This window comes from Takifugu rubripes, chromosome 8 (genome assembly GCF_901000725.2).
Source record: "Takifugu rubripes chromosome 8, fTakRub1.2, whole genome shotgun sequence".
Taxonomy (NCBI): Eukaryota; Metazoa; Chordata; class Actinopteri; order Tetraodontiformes; family Tetraodontidae; genus Takifugu; species Takifugu rubripes.
Genome location: NC_042292.1, coordinates 10,992,519 through 11,009,393, shown reverse-complemented (window position 1 = coordinate 11,009,393; position 16,875 = coordinate 10,992,519). Strand labels below are relative to the sequence as shown.

Below are 16,875 nucleotides of genomic sequence, written 5' to 3'. Positions count from 1 at the left end.
TATTATATGTAAAAGCGTCCATTGGTTGATGGATGATGACGATCCATCTTTGGATATTTTTTTATAAAACCAAAAAAAAAAACCAACCCAACCCAAACATAAAAGCGTTATAATGCTGAGCCGAACGGATTCCTTCTTCGATCATGTGTTACTCTATAATTCACTACCAAAGATCGGGGTGCACCACCACTGTGTACCAACGATCGGCTCTGAAATGTTTCGGCATCATTCCATTGCAGAAGGGGATTCTCATGCGAGATGTGCGTTTCAAATGTTGCATGGGTCGAAGAAAATGTCGCATAAGCAGACTTAACACCTCCAGAATTATCATTGCCTTCCCCCGGATCGGGCATTACCGTGAATCATCAAAGGTTTTCTCAGAAGAAAATCTGGTTGTAACCATAGCGATCAGTTACCGCCACCTCTCGCAGAAACCCGACAATTTAAGTCAGTTGCACATGAAGAAATGTGGTATAATTAACCTCAAGGACAGCAAATAGACTTAAGTCATTGAAATGTATCAAAAAATAAATAGGTATTGCTTGTAGGTGCTATAGTTATTCATAATTAATCAATAATTAATCCACTATTTCTGTTTTCCTCCTCTGTTTTGCTGCAGAATTCATAAAAGGCAGCAGCTGGTGTTATCTGAGCTCAGGGACCTCTCCAACTGTTTCTACTTCTGACAGACAAGCAGAGCTCTTGTTGCTGTTCTGGTAATCAGAAAATTTAAATTTTGGCTCTTACAGGGCAAACCCGCCTTTAATTAGAACATAATTGACAAGTGAATTTGCTAAAAAAAAAATTGCATCCACCGCTCTTTTTTTTCTTTATCTTTTTAAATATCTGGTGGTTGAAATACTCTTTTTTTCTACATGGAATATGAAATTATAAACAAAGTCAGAATTTTGCAATAACCTTACAATGTAATGTTCTGCTGTGCAACATCATGTACTGCTAAAGTAATTGTCTTAATGATGGATAAGTTTTGCTTTTCACCAAATGGTTCAGGGACACAATGGAACCAGAGATGGAAACAAACATCCCCACCCCCACATTCCATGTGTTAGATCCATTATATTAAAGTTATCTCTTATTTGGTTTTACCTTGTTATATTCTTTATTCTTGTTATATTGTTTCTCATTACTTAATGTTTCTTATTATTTGCTAATGCTTAATGTTCATGATGCTTGATGTGTGAACTCGAACTTCTCTGGTCAAGGGCGACAGAAATGCGGCGGCTGTTGGAGAAGTGGCATTGACTGGAGACAGAGCTGCAGGGCATGACCCAGGAGGTGGGTTAGGGTTAGGGCCTGACCCAGGAGCTGTTCTTTTAATCTGTCTGATATAGAAGAATGTGCTGTTTGTGAGCTAAGATAATCAAATCAGTGAAGGCCTACATATAATCTCACCATTATGATTTACAGTCTTTTGCTTTGTTTGTGACCTGCTATCTTGTGTTTCCCCCCTCCCTTAGACACATTTGAATTCTGTGTAACGAGGGACCTCCTAATTTCAATAAAAGAAGGATGGCGGAAGTTGTGCCTCAGAACGTGTTGGAGATCTGTAACTCTTTCCGTTCTCCTTGCAAGTAAAATTCAAAACTGTTCAAACACCATGATACCCACTACATCCTTTGTGTTTACCTTGGTTTTAGTTACTTAACTGTTGGGTTTTAGGGTTTTTACTGTATAATTCATTAGGGTATTTGGGTGTCTTCCCTCTCATCATCTGTGTGTTGATCACTTCATTTGTATGTCCTTTTTCCTCACCTCACCCTTTTTACTCCAAAGTCTCTAACTCATCTTATTATCGCTACTTTGGGTATTTAACTTCTCGTCAGCTTCCCCTCTGTGCCAGATCTTGCCTGAAAGAGTTCCGGTATTCCCTTTCTTGGGGGTCTTCCTCATCGTCTTAGGAGACTACTGAATGTATCTTTGAGCTTACTCTAGTGATTTGTATTCGGGCACCAGAACCTGGTGTATGACATAAATGAATACTGTAACAAAATGTCTTTAAAGTTATCGTATTGTGTGTGACTGTGTTATGAAGAACAACTTATTAATTATTCTGTTGTGTCCCACAGCAGAAGATCCCAGTGGAATTAAATGAAACAAAAAGGGTAGGCATATATGTTTATTCAATATTTTAGCCTTTATTGTGATATAAATATTTGAGAAATGTAAAAGAGCCAGAATATTGACAGCTAAATTATGCTGCAGACATAGGGAACCATAATTTTAGGGAAAACAGCGCCACCTGGCAGAAGGTTGATGAAATCGAAAACGTATTACATTTGAGAATATACTTTTATGAGTTTGAATTTTTAACAACAAATAAATTAGGAACTACAGACAGAGACCACCTGTGTACAACCTGCAGAAAATCTGATATTTCACGACTAGACATTCAGACTTTTAGTAAAATACATGGTTATACTTGTGTTCATTATCTTTTCTTTTCAAAATCCTTTTCAAAATTTTGTTTCATTTAAGTGAATTCATTGCCTGAAAAGCGCGTTGGAAGGAAAAGCTTTGTGGAGAAATCGACATGGGCCCGTAAGACCTACATTTCCCAGAATTCCTTGCAGCTTTCGAAGGCCAACCAGCCAATCCGCGTCATGACAGCCAGCCACGTGACAAAGAGTAAGTTGCTGCTGTGGCTTGAGGGAACGCATCGACGTTCAGGACGGGAGAATTGCACTTTGCGGGTAAGTAAAGATATTAGACCGCAACAAGACACCTCACGCACATGTACTGTGTTCTTCGGACGGATTTGCCGCTGACTAATATGCACTGTGAGTCTGAAATACCCGGGATTTTGGATGAAACAACTGTCGTACTGTCTAGGCCTCTGCTATTTCCTGGTTCAACTCTACAGCTGTGCTTATTGGAATGGCCAAGTTGGAAAAGTTAGGATTCTGGAATCTGATGAAGCTTTGATATTTTCCCTCAACCGAGTGTCAGTGTTATGTGTAGCAAAAAAGTTGCCTTAATACTTATAGTTGTGAAAGCCTTTCCTTTGTTAGTTATGACAGTAAAAAAACCCGCTCATGTTCATAACGTTACCTTTAAGAGGTGTATTCAGTCAGCGAATGGCTCCGTGGTTGTGCTACTCACCACTCAGCGGGGGGAAAACCCAAATATTTCACCAGTCTTTTGATTATAACTCGTTATTACAGTAGGTTCTTTGTAATATGATGTATGGTTGACCGGTCAGTGAAGTTAAAGTTTATAGTCCGAAGCAGCTTCAGTATTAGAATTTCTTTACACGAAGATAGTGCAGACAAATGGGATAAAATGTGCATTTACGAAGTCGAACCAGCACTAGTGGCATTCAAGACATGAATGATGGTTTGTGCACCAGCCTCAGTTTAATTACCAATACATCAGTCAACGCTCTACTACTTAATTTACAAAAATAAGCTTTGGGATGTCATTGAAATGTGTGGAATTGCTCAGCGTTTCAGTGATCTGCAGATCTAAATCTCTAGAAATGCTATAGAAAGGCATTTATTGATTATATATTGAGGTAGAAAAATGTTTGAGGGTTTTTAATGTCACTGTCCCCTATTGTTGCTGTAAGCTCCAGACGTTTCAACTTTGCTTTAAAGTAAAGAACCAAGGTAAAAGCATGTAAACGTGAAATGGTCCTTAGCAACACGTCCATGAGGCGTATGCTCGTAACTGAAATAATGAACTGTCCTTAATACTGCCTCTTGTAATCTACCTGCATGCTGTCCGCAATTTCCTGTCTCACAAAGGCTCAGGGGGATCGTATTAAATTAAGGCAGCGAACTAGACAAACTCGAAACCTACACCTAAGCTTGTGTTCGCTCACATCGCAACTGTCAGATGAGTCTTTTTTTAAACTTCTGCTTTCATTTTCTAAAAAGGGAGAAGTCCTACATGCTGCCATCCCAGTGGCATCACATTTAACAATTAATCGCTTGGAATCAGATCTTAACTGACATGGGACATTAGTGTGATCTTGGAACCTTGAAGCTGCACCACTAACAGTCTGTGTGTGTCTCTTTCGTAGCTTGTGGAAGCCCCTCTGCCTGAGTGATGGCCTCACCAGTCTCAGTCTACAGCCCCAACGCATTGGATACACATATTTCAAGTGTATGTGGTTCTGTCTTTCAATGATGAATCATTTAATCCTACATGACTAAGAAGCAAAGCACAAGCGGCCTCCACTGAACGGGCTAATGTGATGATTTTACTCTACAGACCTCCAGAGAGTCACTGAAGATGGAGTTGTTAGCCGATGTGTCTTTGTTTCCAGGGGAGGAAAGGATTATTGGTAAGTGTGAATTCACTGTTATTGCCTGTTAAAAATCATTCAATTGTCTCCCAAAGAGTGTACTAGGATAACAGTGATCCAGGATGTGAATCCAGCAGACTTGACAGGGGGTAATTAAGCACTAGTGACTGTCATTACTTGAATTTGTGTTATGTGGTGGTAAAACAACAGTTAAACTTTTAATAACACTGCTTTTGTTAGAATCAAGTGCATAATTTCTCGCTGACGACGTGAGTCTGTAATACTGTAATTACATATGATTCTGAGCATGTTTTGGTTCATGCTTCTTTACCAATAATTCTGCACCAGAGTTTGTAAAGGGATTCAGACTGAGACTAAATCTTTGTTTAATACCACTTTTGTTTAGCACACAAACACACCGAGCAGTTTTAGTTTGTTTTAAATGGAGAAAAGCCTGTAGGAAAGCCTGTTGACTACTTTTACTTCTTTTCTGTGCCAACCACAGTGTATGTGAGCAGAAACAGTGAGGGAGGGGCTTCTGCTGAAAACTCTTGGAAAACAATAATTTACATTCTATAGGCGTGTTTCCACTGCGGGAGTTTCTGGTAAATACCTTTCCTCCCGCTTGGCCCTCTTGAGGGTCGTGCCTCCACTGTGGGATAGGACCCCTCTGCGACATCACAAGTTTCCTAATCCTATTCGACCCTGACGTCACCCGTCATAACGTAAAACCATGACAAAAACAACAATGAGGAAGGAGGTGAACATGGAAGCAGCTGAGATGGTGTAATATTCTTCGAGAGTAGGATTTCCTACAGGTCTGTCCACGTGACCTTTTTTTGTTCCGATCTGTGGCTGCAAGCTGTATTTGTGTATACGTCGGTGTGATAATGCATGTGAGGTAAACAGCACCTGTTGTGTTGTGATACTTATAAATTACCAAACAAGGCAGACAGTTGCTGTATCTCTGGTTTGTGCCTTCGTGCACATGGTGGTGGATCCTATGAACGAGGGGAGAAGCGGTGTCTGCCAGGCTAACGCTCCTCTTCTGCTAGGTTCTGCCTGTCATCCTGCTCTGCCACTGGTGGAGGGACTCATTTAGGCCCCTGTAAAGGTTCCTGTTAATGACCATGCTGGGGAGGTTCCTGCTGTGGAGACACACACCAACTGCCCTGTAAAATTGCCCCAAAATTTATGCAGTGGAAACGAACCTAATGCTAGTCATCTAATGCTAGTCTTAGACAGGAATTGGGAGCCTCCACTAAATATATTCTTGCAATTTGTGGTCCTTCCATATCTTCCAGCTGTCAGCCTGTGAAATAATAACATTTTTCTTCATGTTTTTCCAGACAAAGATGTAATTTACATCTGTCCTTTTAATGGAGCAGTGAAAGGCAAAGTGTTGATCACCAACTACAGACTATACTTCAAAAGTTCAGAAGCTGTAAGTTGACTGAGACCTTCACATGAACCCTACCACTTCTTACCCCCTTTTTTTTACCCCTGTGTGTGAAACACATCCTAATAGACAAGACGCCACTCAGTTCCTGCTACGTCATAGAAGATGTTTTGTCTCCTCTGGTGTCCCTCTGGAGGAAAACGTGTCCGTTAAGTCTTGATTATTACGTTGGCCTCTGGTGTTTTTCCAGGCAGCTATGATGCGATATACAGCTACTGAAGCAGCATTAGCTAATGTAGCTGCTGAATCTTATCCTTCATGAAATGTAGGACATCATAGTTAAACCCATCAGTTGTGAATCTGGCATTAGCTGTATATACATTAGCTTCTTATAACGAACACTTTTAAAATCCGACTAACGATTCGAAACATGGCTCATCATTTATCGTGTAGTTGCTATCAATTTTAAGAATGGTGTCGTTACTGTAACAATAAATAATTATGCTTAGTCACATTTTCGTGCTTCCTTTTTTTTCTGCCATCCACCATCACATCAGTGGCCGCAGCATATTTTTTCTGCAATTATCTCTGTTTGCGTCACCTCAAAGCAAACCTGATGTAATTGAAGCCCAAGGTGTGTCTTTTGCTCCTTGAATCTAATCAGCTTTGACGGAAACCTTAAAATGTTTTCCTTTTTTATTTTAATCGTGACAGGTCAGAGCGCATGCATGTGTTTATGTTCTAAAGTATGTGTGTTGAATATATATGTTGAATTGATCTACTGCAGGATGTGGTGGTGATGTTGGATGTTCCTCTGGGGGCCATCAGTCGGGTGGAGAAGATGGGTGGAGCATCGAGTAGAGGAGAAAACTCTTACGGACTGGAAATCACCTGCAAGGTGTTTACAAGAAAGAAGTATTTTGTTACAACTGGCTGATTAATTGCTTTACAAGTAGACACTGTCAAGTATAAAGTAAAAAAGTTCTTCCATAATTAGGAGAACTAACTTATTGCAGAGCTGACTGTAAACTGCAAGTAAAGTTGAAGTCATGGGCTGTCCTCTAAGTCATGTGCTCAAGCTTTCATTGTTTAGTGACATAATTCTTTGTTTGTGGACGTTATTAGATATAATCTTCTTTTCTCTTGTTTGCCTTCTTTAGGACATGAGGAACCTGAGGTTTGCCTTGAAGCAGGAAGGTCACAGCAGAAGAGATATCTTCGAGCTGCTATTTAGATATGCCTTTCCCCTCTCACACGGTTTGGTAGGTCCAGTTCAAGGCTGCACCATCTTTGGAAAATCACGACATATTTCCCTGTGACAAATGATGCTGTTGTCGCTATATCCCAATAGCATGTTCGGTTATATCTGTATTGGAAATTATATTGACAAGTTATAGGAAAATAACTATAGTTGTTCTCCAAAAACTGGTGCCTTCACTGACTTGGAGGGAATCTTTGAACACTGAGATTTACAGCATTTTCTGCCTCAGTACTGAGGAGAAAGTACAGTTTTCTGCTCAGTCCTAGTTTCTCTGAATTCATTGCAGTGTATTCATGAAAATGTTAAATAGCAGAGATCTGGCCCCCTCAGAAGCGGTGACACACAGCTATACGCCCACACTGTAGCTACATCTGCTTAGCAGGGCGCATCTTAAATCTTGGCTTACAGAGGCTTTTCTTCTAATAACCACTGAACCGATGAAAAGCATTACGGTACATTTAGTCTTATTTCCAAACAGCTTAATTAAAGGACAATTCCAGTCAAATTCACCTGGGGGCTATACCTTCCTTAGGTCTAAAGAATATTTAAGTTACGCTGTCGGCCTCTTGTCCCCGTATCACCACAGCGGTCTATAATGCAACAGATGGATCTTAGGCAGTTAATGTTATTAAATCCCACAACAGACCCCCCCCCCCCCACACACACACACACACGCACTCACACACACACACAGATGTCAGATAGTTTTTCAAGCATATGCTGAGACCTAAAATATTGAAAGTGCAGTCCCACTTTGAATTTGACCAGAATTGTCTTTGAAGATCACAGCGCTATAAAATGAAGGGTTGTCCCAAACTTACTAAACCAGTCATGATTGACTTTTCTTCATTCCAATTGTTGCCTGTATCAAATTGAAGTTCTGTCTCCATCTCCTCCATCCAGCGACTCTTTGCATACGTGACTCAGGAGAAATATGAGGAGAATGGCTGGACTGTTTATAAACCAGTAGAGGAGTTCAGGCGGCAGGTGAGAACCAGTGAAATACCAGCTACCTCCGTTCTGGTTGTAAATCATGCTGTGGTGTGGGCACGAGTAAAGAAACGTAAGAGAAGGGAGGATGATGAAATCGGGAACAATTCAATCCTAAATGAAAAGGTTAAACAGAAGAAATGTTGAAAATGGAAAGCTTTGTCGTTTGTAGGGCTTACCAAATAACAAGTGGCGGCTTACCTTCATCAACGTGCACTATGAGCTCTGTGACACCTACCCCACTGTGCTGGCTGTGCCCGTGAAAAGTAAAGAGGAGGACCTCCGACGAGTCGCTGCCTTCAGGTCAAGAGGACGTATACCAGTGAGTGACAAGCTCATCTTTGCACGAGTCACAATTTATGATCAAAATGATTTATTATACTTCTAGAATTATATATATATATATATCATTTAGAGGTCTAATTATCGCAGATTTATGATTAATGTCAAATAATCACGGTTAGAGTAACAATTTCAGCAAGTAAAATTTAATCAAATCCTTAAACTTTTATTGCCAAAGAGCCGTTTATACTAATTACAAAGTCCAGCACCACACCCGTAACCTGATACCAATCTTCAAAGCACTTTACGTATTATTTCGCTCTTGTTTCTCAAATGTGGCAGTATATATATATATATACAACGCCAATTTTGCCCTCTAGAGCACACCTGCTGCAGGCCACTTTGAAACAAGAGATCTTTATGGTACACAGTGAGATTGTTTTCAATGTTCAATTACTAAACACGGTAGTAACACAGCTGTAATACAGCAGTAAAATGAGATAACGATTCTGGCTTTTCTCCAAACAGTCCTGAAACACAGCAGTAAAATGACATTACATTATCACGCCGGTCAAAAAAACAAGCCTACCAGTTGTTGGTCACTAGCCTTTAGCTTTAAAGCTGTATCATGTACATTTCTTCGTGTGTTATCCATGACGAGGGTGTGTACATGAAGCACAAAAAGGTCAAAACACAATTAAACTAACATATTCCTCGGGGCATTACAGAGTCTCCTTAACCTGTCTTTCTTGCTCTTGTGCTGATCAAGCGCCCCCTGGTGGCCGTAAATATCCATTCAAATTCAGAAAACTATCCAGGTGGAGCGATTTGAGGAAATCATAAAAATCCATAAATAAAACGCATCACTCTCTAGGCTGCAGGGGTCAAAGCATGGGTAAAAAGTAGCGGCTTATAGAAGATAGTAATTATACAAAAAAAAAAAATAATAATAATAATAATAACAATTAAAAACAAAAACTGTCCAGGATTAAAGTTTTCTAAAACCGATTTGATTGGATCCTTTCCAGAAAAGTGGCGCCTCAAAGGTTTTTATATGGAAAGTTTCCCCTGACAAAACCACATCCTTATGTTCCATCTCTAGCTTAACACAGGAAACTGTATCAGTGAGGCGCGGTGACTGAAGTCGAGACATTTAAATAAGTTAAATGTGTCATGTTTGTTCCTTAAAATTAACCGTAACAATTAAGACATTTATTTTGACAGCCCTAAATCAGACAAGCAGGAAAATGAAAACAATCTGTATCAATTACAGCTCCATTTGATTTTAGATTTCTCTTCTCATGCACTGGTTTGGTTGTGATGCCAACCTGATTTCCTAGTTTACACACTACTGATAATGCTAATGGCCGACATCGAGGAGTGCAGACCGCATCAACCAGTCGACGCAAAAACGAAGAAAAGTAGTCAGATTAATCGTTTGGAGGGGGGGGGAATCATCTGCTGCAGCCCTAATGGATTGCTGGGTTGATGCTCAAAGGCTTTTAGTATTCTGGATCGTGCTGCCGTTACTTCTCTCCGTAATACTTCTCCCCCTGTGTTGCGTGTTAGGTTTTATCATGGATTCACAGGGAGAATCAGGCCGTGATCGCCCGCTGCAGTCAACCTCTGGTCGGGATGTCTGGGAAAAGAAACAAGGATGATGAGCGCTATCTGGATCTAATCAGGGAGGCGAACGATACCACCAAGCTGACCATCTATGACGCTCGGCCTAGCGTCAACGCCGTGGCCAACAAGGTCAGAGCGGAAAAGGAACAAACTTCCGTTGTTTTTATATGCAACAGGTTCCACAGGTAATAATGGAGCGTGTTTTCTGTCCCCAGGCCACAGGGGGAGGGTATGAGGGTGATGAGTACCAAAATGCAGAGCTCATTTTCCTGGACATTCAGAATATCCACGTCATGAGGGAATCTTTGAAGAAACTCAAAGACATCGTCTACCCCCATGTGGAGGAATCTCATTGGCTGTCCAGTTTAGAGTCTACACACTGGCTAGAACACGTGAAGGTAAAAAAAAAAAAAAAAAAGGTTCTGCAGGATTATGCAGTTGGATTTCACAATATGTGAAATCCATATTTGGGATACTTTGAAGTAAGTGATCACTTTTCTGTTGTTTCCCTTCCTCGTGTGTAGCTGGTGTTGTCCGGAGCGATACAAGTGGCTGACAGAGTCTCCAATGGAAATTCAGTGGTGGTTCACTGCAGCGACGGCTGGGATAGAACGGCGCAGCTCACTTCTCTGGCCATGCTGCTGCTGGACAGCCACTACCGCACTCTCAAAGGATTCCAGGTCGGTCGTTGCCTTAAGTCGGTTTTTAACCATTGAAGCCACATTGGAGACGTTTAGGCCGATGTTACATTTTAGTGTGATGTGTTTTAGGTGCTGATTGAGAAGGAATGGATCAGTTTTGGCCATAAGTTTTCCTCAGTAAGCATCATTTCTTATATTTCTTTCAATACAATTGTCCACTTTGGCTCAATATGTGTGGTTTGAAATGATTAGTTAGATTAGTTGCAGGGATCATGATTTGGTGGACTAGTGGCTGATCACTGTAATATCAGCCAATAAGGCTTGAAAGGGTGAGGTAGGGGAGTGGAAAAACCCAGCTGCATTGTGGGCTTTGCGGTCATCTGAAAAGTGTGTTTATGCCAGGCGGATGCATGATGCTGCCCCTGTCTTCTGTTCTTTTGGTATAACAAGTTTAAAAATATGGTGCAACCGTGCTGTGCCACAATCGGTCAAACAATCCTTCGGCGAGAGAAACGACGGGGCATCTGTTATGCTGTTTTCCACATAGCATTTAGTCGGCTGCTAAGCTAGCTGTGGCCTAGCTCATAGGTAAATAACCTAGAGGCTCCTAAATATTTCCCACATAAATGTAGAGGGGAATCCAGGTTTAAAATATATTTTGCCTGAAACTAATTTGTCCTTCAGACAACAACCTATGTTAGTCAAATGCAGATCATCAGCACCACACAGAGGTGGGACATCAGTGTTCCATTTACATACCTGTAAATTTAGCTTCAGACACTAGTGGCAGGTCATTTAAATCCCTCGTTCAATCAACGTGGTCATATGGTTCCTTTCCACCAATGTTCCACCTTTTGGAGGTAGCAAACCTTTGGGACAGGGTTCAGCTTGTCTTGGTACCATCCATTGCTTTTCTCTTTTGTACGGCATATTTCCTCTATCTCTCACCTAGCGCCCGCGCTTTGTGCCGTTTGGAGCCCTATTGTTGTTTTCCATAACTAGACGTTGTTTTAAAACCACATAAACTCGATTCACAAACACTTTCTGACCTCAGAGCTGCTTTAACGTCACGTCAGGTAAAAGTTTGGGCAACTGGCCAAAACTTCTGTTAATGTGAGCTGTGCTAGTGGAGAGACGTCATCTCAAGACATCCTGCATAGTTTTTAAGTAGTAGCGCCCCCTTTGGGAAGTATCACAGCTTGCCAGTGCTTTTTATAGCCAGTCAAGAGTCTCCCAGTTCTTGCTGGAGGGAGCTTCAGTGATTCTTCCCACCAGATCTCCCAGTTCTGTGACATTCCCGGGCCATTCCTTTTTAAGGTTTATCCACAGATTTTAATGGCGTTTGGGTCAGTAGATGGTGACGCTGTGGCAAAACCTTCAACTTGCACCTCTTGAGGTCATCCATCGTGGGTGGTACAATGTGTTTAGGGCCATTATCCATTTATATTAGCTTTCTTGTTTTTAATAGCTTTTGACACAGATGGTGTCTTGTTTGCTTCCAAAGTTTGTTGAGATTTCATTGAATCAATATTTACTGTCCCTTGTGCCACTGGCTACAATTCACCCCCCCCCCCCCCCCCAAAACATGGTGGACCCAGCTCCATGCTTAACAGCTGGACAGGTGTTCTGTTCACAAAAGTTTGTGCACTTTGTCTTGCAAACATACCTTTAAATGTCTGGTGCTGATGCATTTTGGGTGGTTGAAGGAGAGGTTTCCTTCTGATGCCCAAGTTGAACTCATTTCACCTCGCGCTCACTTAACTGTTGACGTTTTTATCCAGGGGGACATTTGCATGCCTCTGTAAATACTTCTGTCAGTTACATTTTCCCGTAGTAGCTACCATCATAGCTAATAGAATATGTAACTGTGGTATGTTCTTGTTCAATTATTGTCAAACAGATTAGCATCTTGTGTTGTGTGTGTGCACGTGTGCCCCTGTGTGTTTGTAGAGGATAGGCCATGGGGACAAGAACCATGCAGATCAGGACAGATCACCAATCTTTGTTCAGTTCATTGACTGCGTTTGGCAGATCACTAAACAGGTGAGTTCTCATTATTTCATCATCTCATTAATTGGCATCAAAATGACATCGTCTGTCAGCCGTTTACAGGTCAACAAACGTTCTCTGATGTGATCTGTTTGATCACCTTTTAGTTCCCTACAGCCTTTGAGTTCAATGAGCGCCTGCTGCTGACAATCATGGATCATCTCTACAGTTGCCGCTTCGGAACTTTTCTCTACAACTGTGAGAGCGCACGAGACCAGCACGTAAGACTGGGCTTTGCCGACTTTGCCCACGTTTCAGAGACTCAAGCGGATGAGAATCTGTTTGTGCGTTTGCAGGAGGTGAGGAAGATGACGGTGTCGCTGTGGTCCCTGGTTAACAGTAAGAGCGACACCTATTTAAACCCCTTCTACACCCCCGAGTCCGGCAGGGTTCTTTATCCCGTTGCCAGCATGCGCCATCTAGAGCTGTGGGTGACGTACTACATCCGCTGGAACCCCCGAATACGACACCAGGTACAACTCCTGGAGCCTCCAGTGAATTATTCCATTGCAACAGAACTTTTTGAGTTAGCTGCACCTTCTGTCGGGATCCAGCTGTCATGATTGTGACTAGAGTGTCTGTTGTATTCCAGCAGCAGAGTCCAGTGGAGCAACGCTACAAGGAGTTGTTGGCCCTCAGAGATGAATATTTAAAGAAGCTCGAAGAGCTGCAGCGATCGGACTCCTCTTCCTCACGTTTGGCTAACAGCCCTTCGCCGAACACTTCCTCCTCCCCTCCCCCCACACCATCAAAGCAATACACACACCTACAAACACCCCTCTGAGGGCTGGTGACCAGCCCCCACTCAGATATTCCCGTTGAATTGCACTTAATGTCGTCTTTTTTCTGATATATGTCAGTGTGGCAACACGCAGGGAATCCATTAGTATCGTGCATTTCTAACTGTGGATAAAAACCCAAGATTGGAAATAGTGGTTCATTCTAACACCCCAGCGGTGATAATAGAAATTTATGCAATATCTCACAGTACAGCCTTGTCACAATATCTTGTCTACACAGACACTCAGACAGTGAAGCCTTAACAACATGCAGTCGATTACAATGAAAGGGCTTAAACACTCAGGATGAGCAGTGGTACAGCAGAGGGAACAGAACGGAGCCAACATGTTATCCATTTTTTAATTTCCAAGACAGGTGGTGTGTTAGATTCCTCAAAATCTTATTAGGTCCTTGTGTATCTACATTAGCCAAACCCTGTCATTAGTTTTACTGCCAGAGTTGGACATGCATGTTAAATGTAAACAGTTTGGACAAATTGAGAGTACTACCATACCGTATTCTTTCTCATTTCTGATTGCTCATTTTCGTCACTTTCGTGACTTTATATTACGGGTGAAGCATTTACTCATGCGCAGACCTTAATTTAAAATTGGTATCTAAAATAAAAATGAAAAAGGAGGATTTATTTTAAGCAAGAAGCATATTTATCAACAATAGCAAACATGAAGTAAACTGCCAGAGTTGTAACTCCATCTGGGGACACTAGGGGCGCTATTAACCATAAACTACAAGACGCCCTGGAAACAATGGGCAGCTGTAATCCACATAAATCAAGAAAATTTAAAGTCTCAAATTTCCTAAAAATTTCATTTCATACAGTCAATGTTGTAATAGTAATCATAATGCCAACATTGAATTATAAACAGTTTTAGCATTGCAGAATGAAGAAGTTTAAGTTTGCAGAGTAGGACATTATCTCCCCCTTGTGGCAGTAAGACGAATTGCAGGGGCATCGCGTGTAGGCTGGTAGAACATTTGTTCTTTCGCAGGACATTTATGAAACAAAAACCTGTAGTGCTAAAATATTAGTTAAACACTAGCAACATGTTGCGGTTGTGCTCCCTCCACTGTCCTGCTGCACCACATCTCTTGTCCTGTGTGGAATAAAGGTGTTAATACAATTCTCACTTGCTTTCCTCCCTAGATGCTGCAATGCTTATGAGTGTTGCTGTCTTTTGTAGAACTGATGAAGGGTCCAGCTGAGTGTGCTGGGCCAGCGTGTCAGAATAGGGTTAAGTGCTTTTTTTTCTTTTCTTTTTTTTTTATTTCTTTTTTTTTTCTTTTCTTTAAATCTCCCAGAGAACGAAAGTCGTGCGTGTCCTGCTGTGGCCGTGAGTTAAGCTGTGTTTTTAATGCACAATCAAGCCAAGAAACAGTCGAGTCCTTAGTTGTTTTAAAGCAGCTGCGACATTTCAGGTGCTCGAGATCATGCGTGGAATTGAAAGGCGAATTGAAATTGGTCGTTGCTTCTCGGTAATCTGCCGAAACCAGCATGTAGGTTTGAGAGGGTGCGCTGCATTAAACCAGCTCCTGCAGCCTCCCCCTTAAACACACCTTTCTGTGACTGCACATAGGTTGTCTGCCCTTACAGAGGAAGTGTGATTTTGCCTTTAATGTAATATTTGGAGCGCAACATTTGAAAATAGTATAAAAAGGGAATAAGCAGTGTTGTGTCAATGATAAATTTACATTTGTTATTTATTGGGCTTACAAATTTCATTTGCTTTCAGATCTCTTTATCAGCAGTCGCTTTTTTCTGGATACCAGAAATTATGTACAGTTGTAAAATTAAGGAAGCCAGGGTCTGTAAGTAATGCCTATAACCTTAAGAATAATTGGGGTGGAAGGATGAGAGTAACTGACTGTGGTTACCACATATAAAACCATTTCATATTTAGCCTTTTCTTGCTTTAGCCTCCATTACACCCATCGTTACTAAATTGATACTCTGAGGATGAATTGAACGGTGTAATATTGTGGTGATTGAGTGTTTAATTTTTTCAGCAGTCAATTGTCAGGGTAACACCTTGTGGTTTCTGTTGTACTGCTGGTTTTTATTTGTCATGGCTGCTGATTTTTGTACATGCATCAGACATTTTTGGCAAAATATCTTTGTGGGTTCTTGTTTACTTATTTGGTTATGTTCTATTTTGTTTCTTAAAATCTCCCAAATCTAGAAAAAAAAACTGAGAAATCCTGTCCAAAAAGAATATTCTTGCATAGTTTTTTAAGTTCTTTATTGGTTTTAGAGTCCATAAAGCAAATGCAAGATATTTAGAAAATAATATGAGGACTTTGCTGCTTACCCGAGATCCTACATTCACACTGACGCTTAACAGTTAATACGATGTAGTGCTAAAGCTTCTTTTCAGAGCATAGAACATCAAATTCAATTATTTACCCCCCTTTTCCACAGTGTAAGAAGAAAACAAAAGTGGCGCTTTAAAAAAAAAGATGAATAGGCTCTTTTCACATGTTGTCCTAAGTTTTTCAAGCTATCCATTAAAATAAATCTCATAGTCCAAAAGGATCAAATTCCTCAAATCAACACATGTATTTCATTATAAGTCATTTTATACCACAGGTTTATTTTTTAAAAAGAACAATTGATGTAAAGCATTCATGTGTTTACTTTTATATTTGGATTGTGTAATTCCGTATAGATGATTTGACTGAGCCAGCTCAAGCTGAAGGGCAGAGCTGGGTGGAGCTGTTCTTCAGTTCTGTGATCTCAACTCTCAGTCACTCAGTACTTTAAAGCTAGAATATCTCTTCTGCTGGTGCTCATCTACAACACTCTTTAATTTAAAATCTAATCAACTCTCGGGTTAAGAGAATAATTTGGTGGATGTAGTGACAGTTAGCTTAGCTTTCTTACATGAGTATCTCTGTCATTGTCCATCTGAAATTCTGTGTGAAGATGGTCCAATAGGGACTCCCTTCAGTCTGGTTGCTTAAAATTTCAATCTCGGTTGGATTTTTCCACTCTTTCTGATGGTCTAACAGTGTAAAATCTCTTTGAAGCATTTGATAATCAGCCTACCTATACAAACACCAAATCTCATTACTCACTTCTATATTGCAAGTTCGACCCGATAGGTTGAGAAAAGTGTGCTTGGGTGAAGTGGTTGTGTTTTTTAGAGATGCACAGATATAGAAATTATTTTCTTTAACTTGTGCAAGCACGATGATGTAATTACCTCAATCAAAAACTATTTTACTGCTTAAAGTCTATTGTAAAATACAATTATTTTATGTAGTGTAAAATCTCAGTTTTATAAAGGCTTCACTTTTCCCCCCAGGGCATTTTAGTGGTATCAGTTCTCTAATGAATCATCAAATCTTTCAGAATTTTACTTTATTGTAATGGGTTGTCTCCATATATGCGTATAGATACGCATATATACTGTATGTTTGAGGATATTTTTGTCAACAAGGGAAGGTGAAACAAGTACATTTCAAATATAGTTCTTCAGATGTTATTCTTTCCTCATTTTGTTGGATGGCTCTTGCTTGTAAATATGACTGATTAAATTAATTTAAGTACTACTGGCTGGCT

At 40.7% G+C, this 16,875-nt stretch overlaps 1 protein-coding gene across 2 annotated transcripts; it reads left to right on the top strand.

Moving 5' to 3' along the window:
- The first annotated feature begins 2,599 nt into the window (after positions 1–2,599).
- On the top strand, positions 2,600–16,865 carry mtm1 (myotubularin 1). 2 transcript variants are annotated; one of them, XM_011606521.2, is made up of 16 exons: positions 2,600–2,711; positions 4,043–4,125; positions 4,234–4,306; positions 5,617–5,711; positions 6,454–6,564; positions 6,827–6,928; positions 7,831–7,914; positions 8,090–8,239; positions 9,769–9,954; positions 10,041–10,223; positions 10,350–10,505; positions 10,596–10,643; positions 12,417–12,509; positions 12,623–12,736; positions 12,812–12,988; positions 13,111–16,865. In XM_011606521.2, the coding sequence occupies exons 2-16, from the start codon at positions 4,069–4,071 to the stop codon at positions 13,297–13,299; spliced, it is 1,818 nt and encodes a 605-aa protein (XP_011604823.1). In that variant the 5' UTR covers positions 2,600–2,711; positions 4,043–4,068; the 3' UTR covers positions 13,300–16,865. The 2 variants fall into 2 exon arrangements, with proteins under 2 accessions (XP_011604823.1, XP_003966830.1); XM_003966781.3 differs by having other exon boundaries at positions 13,108–16,865.
- Positions 16,866–16,875: the final 10 nt, after the last annotated feature.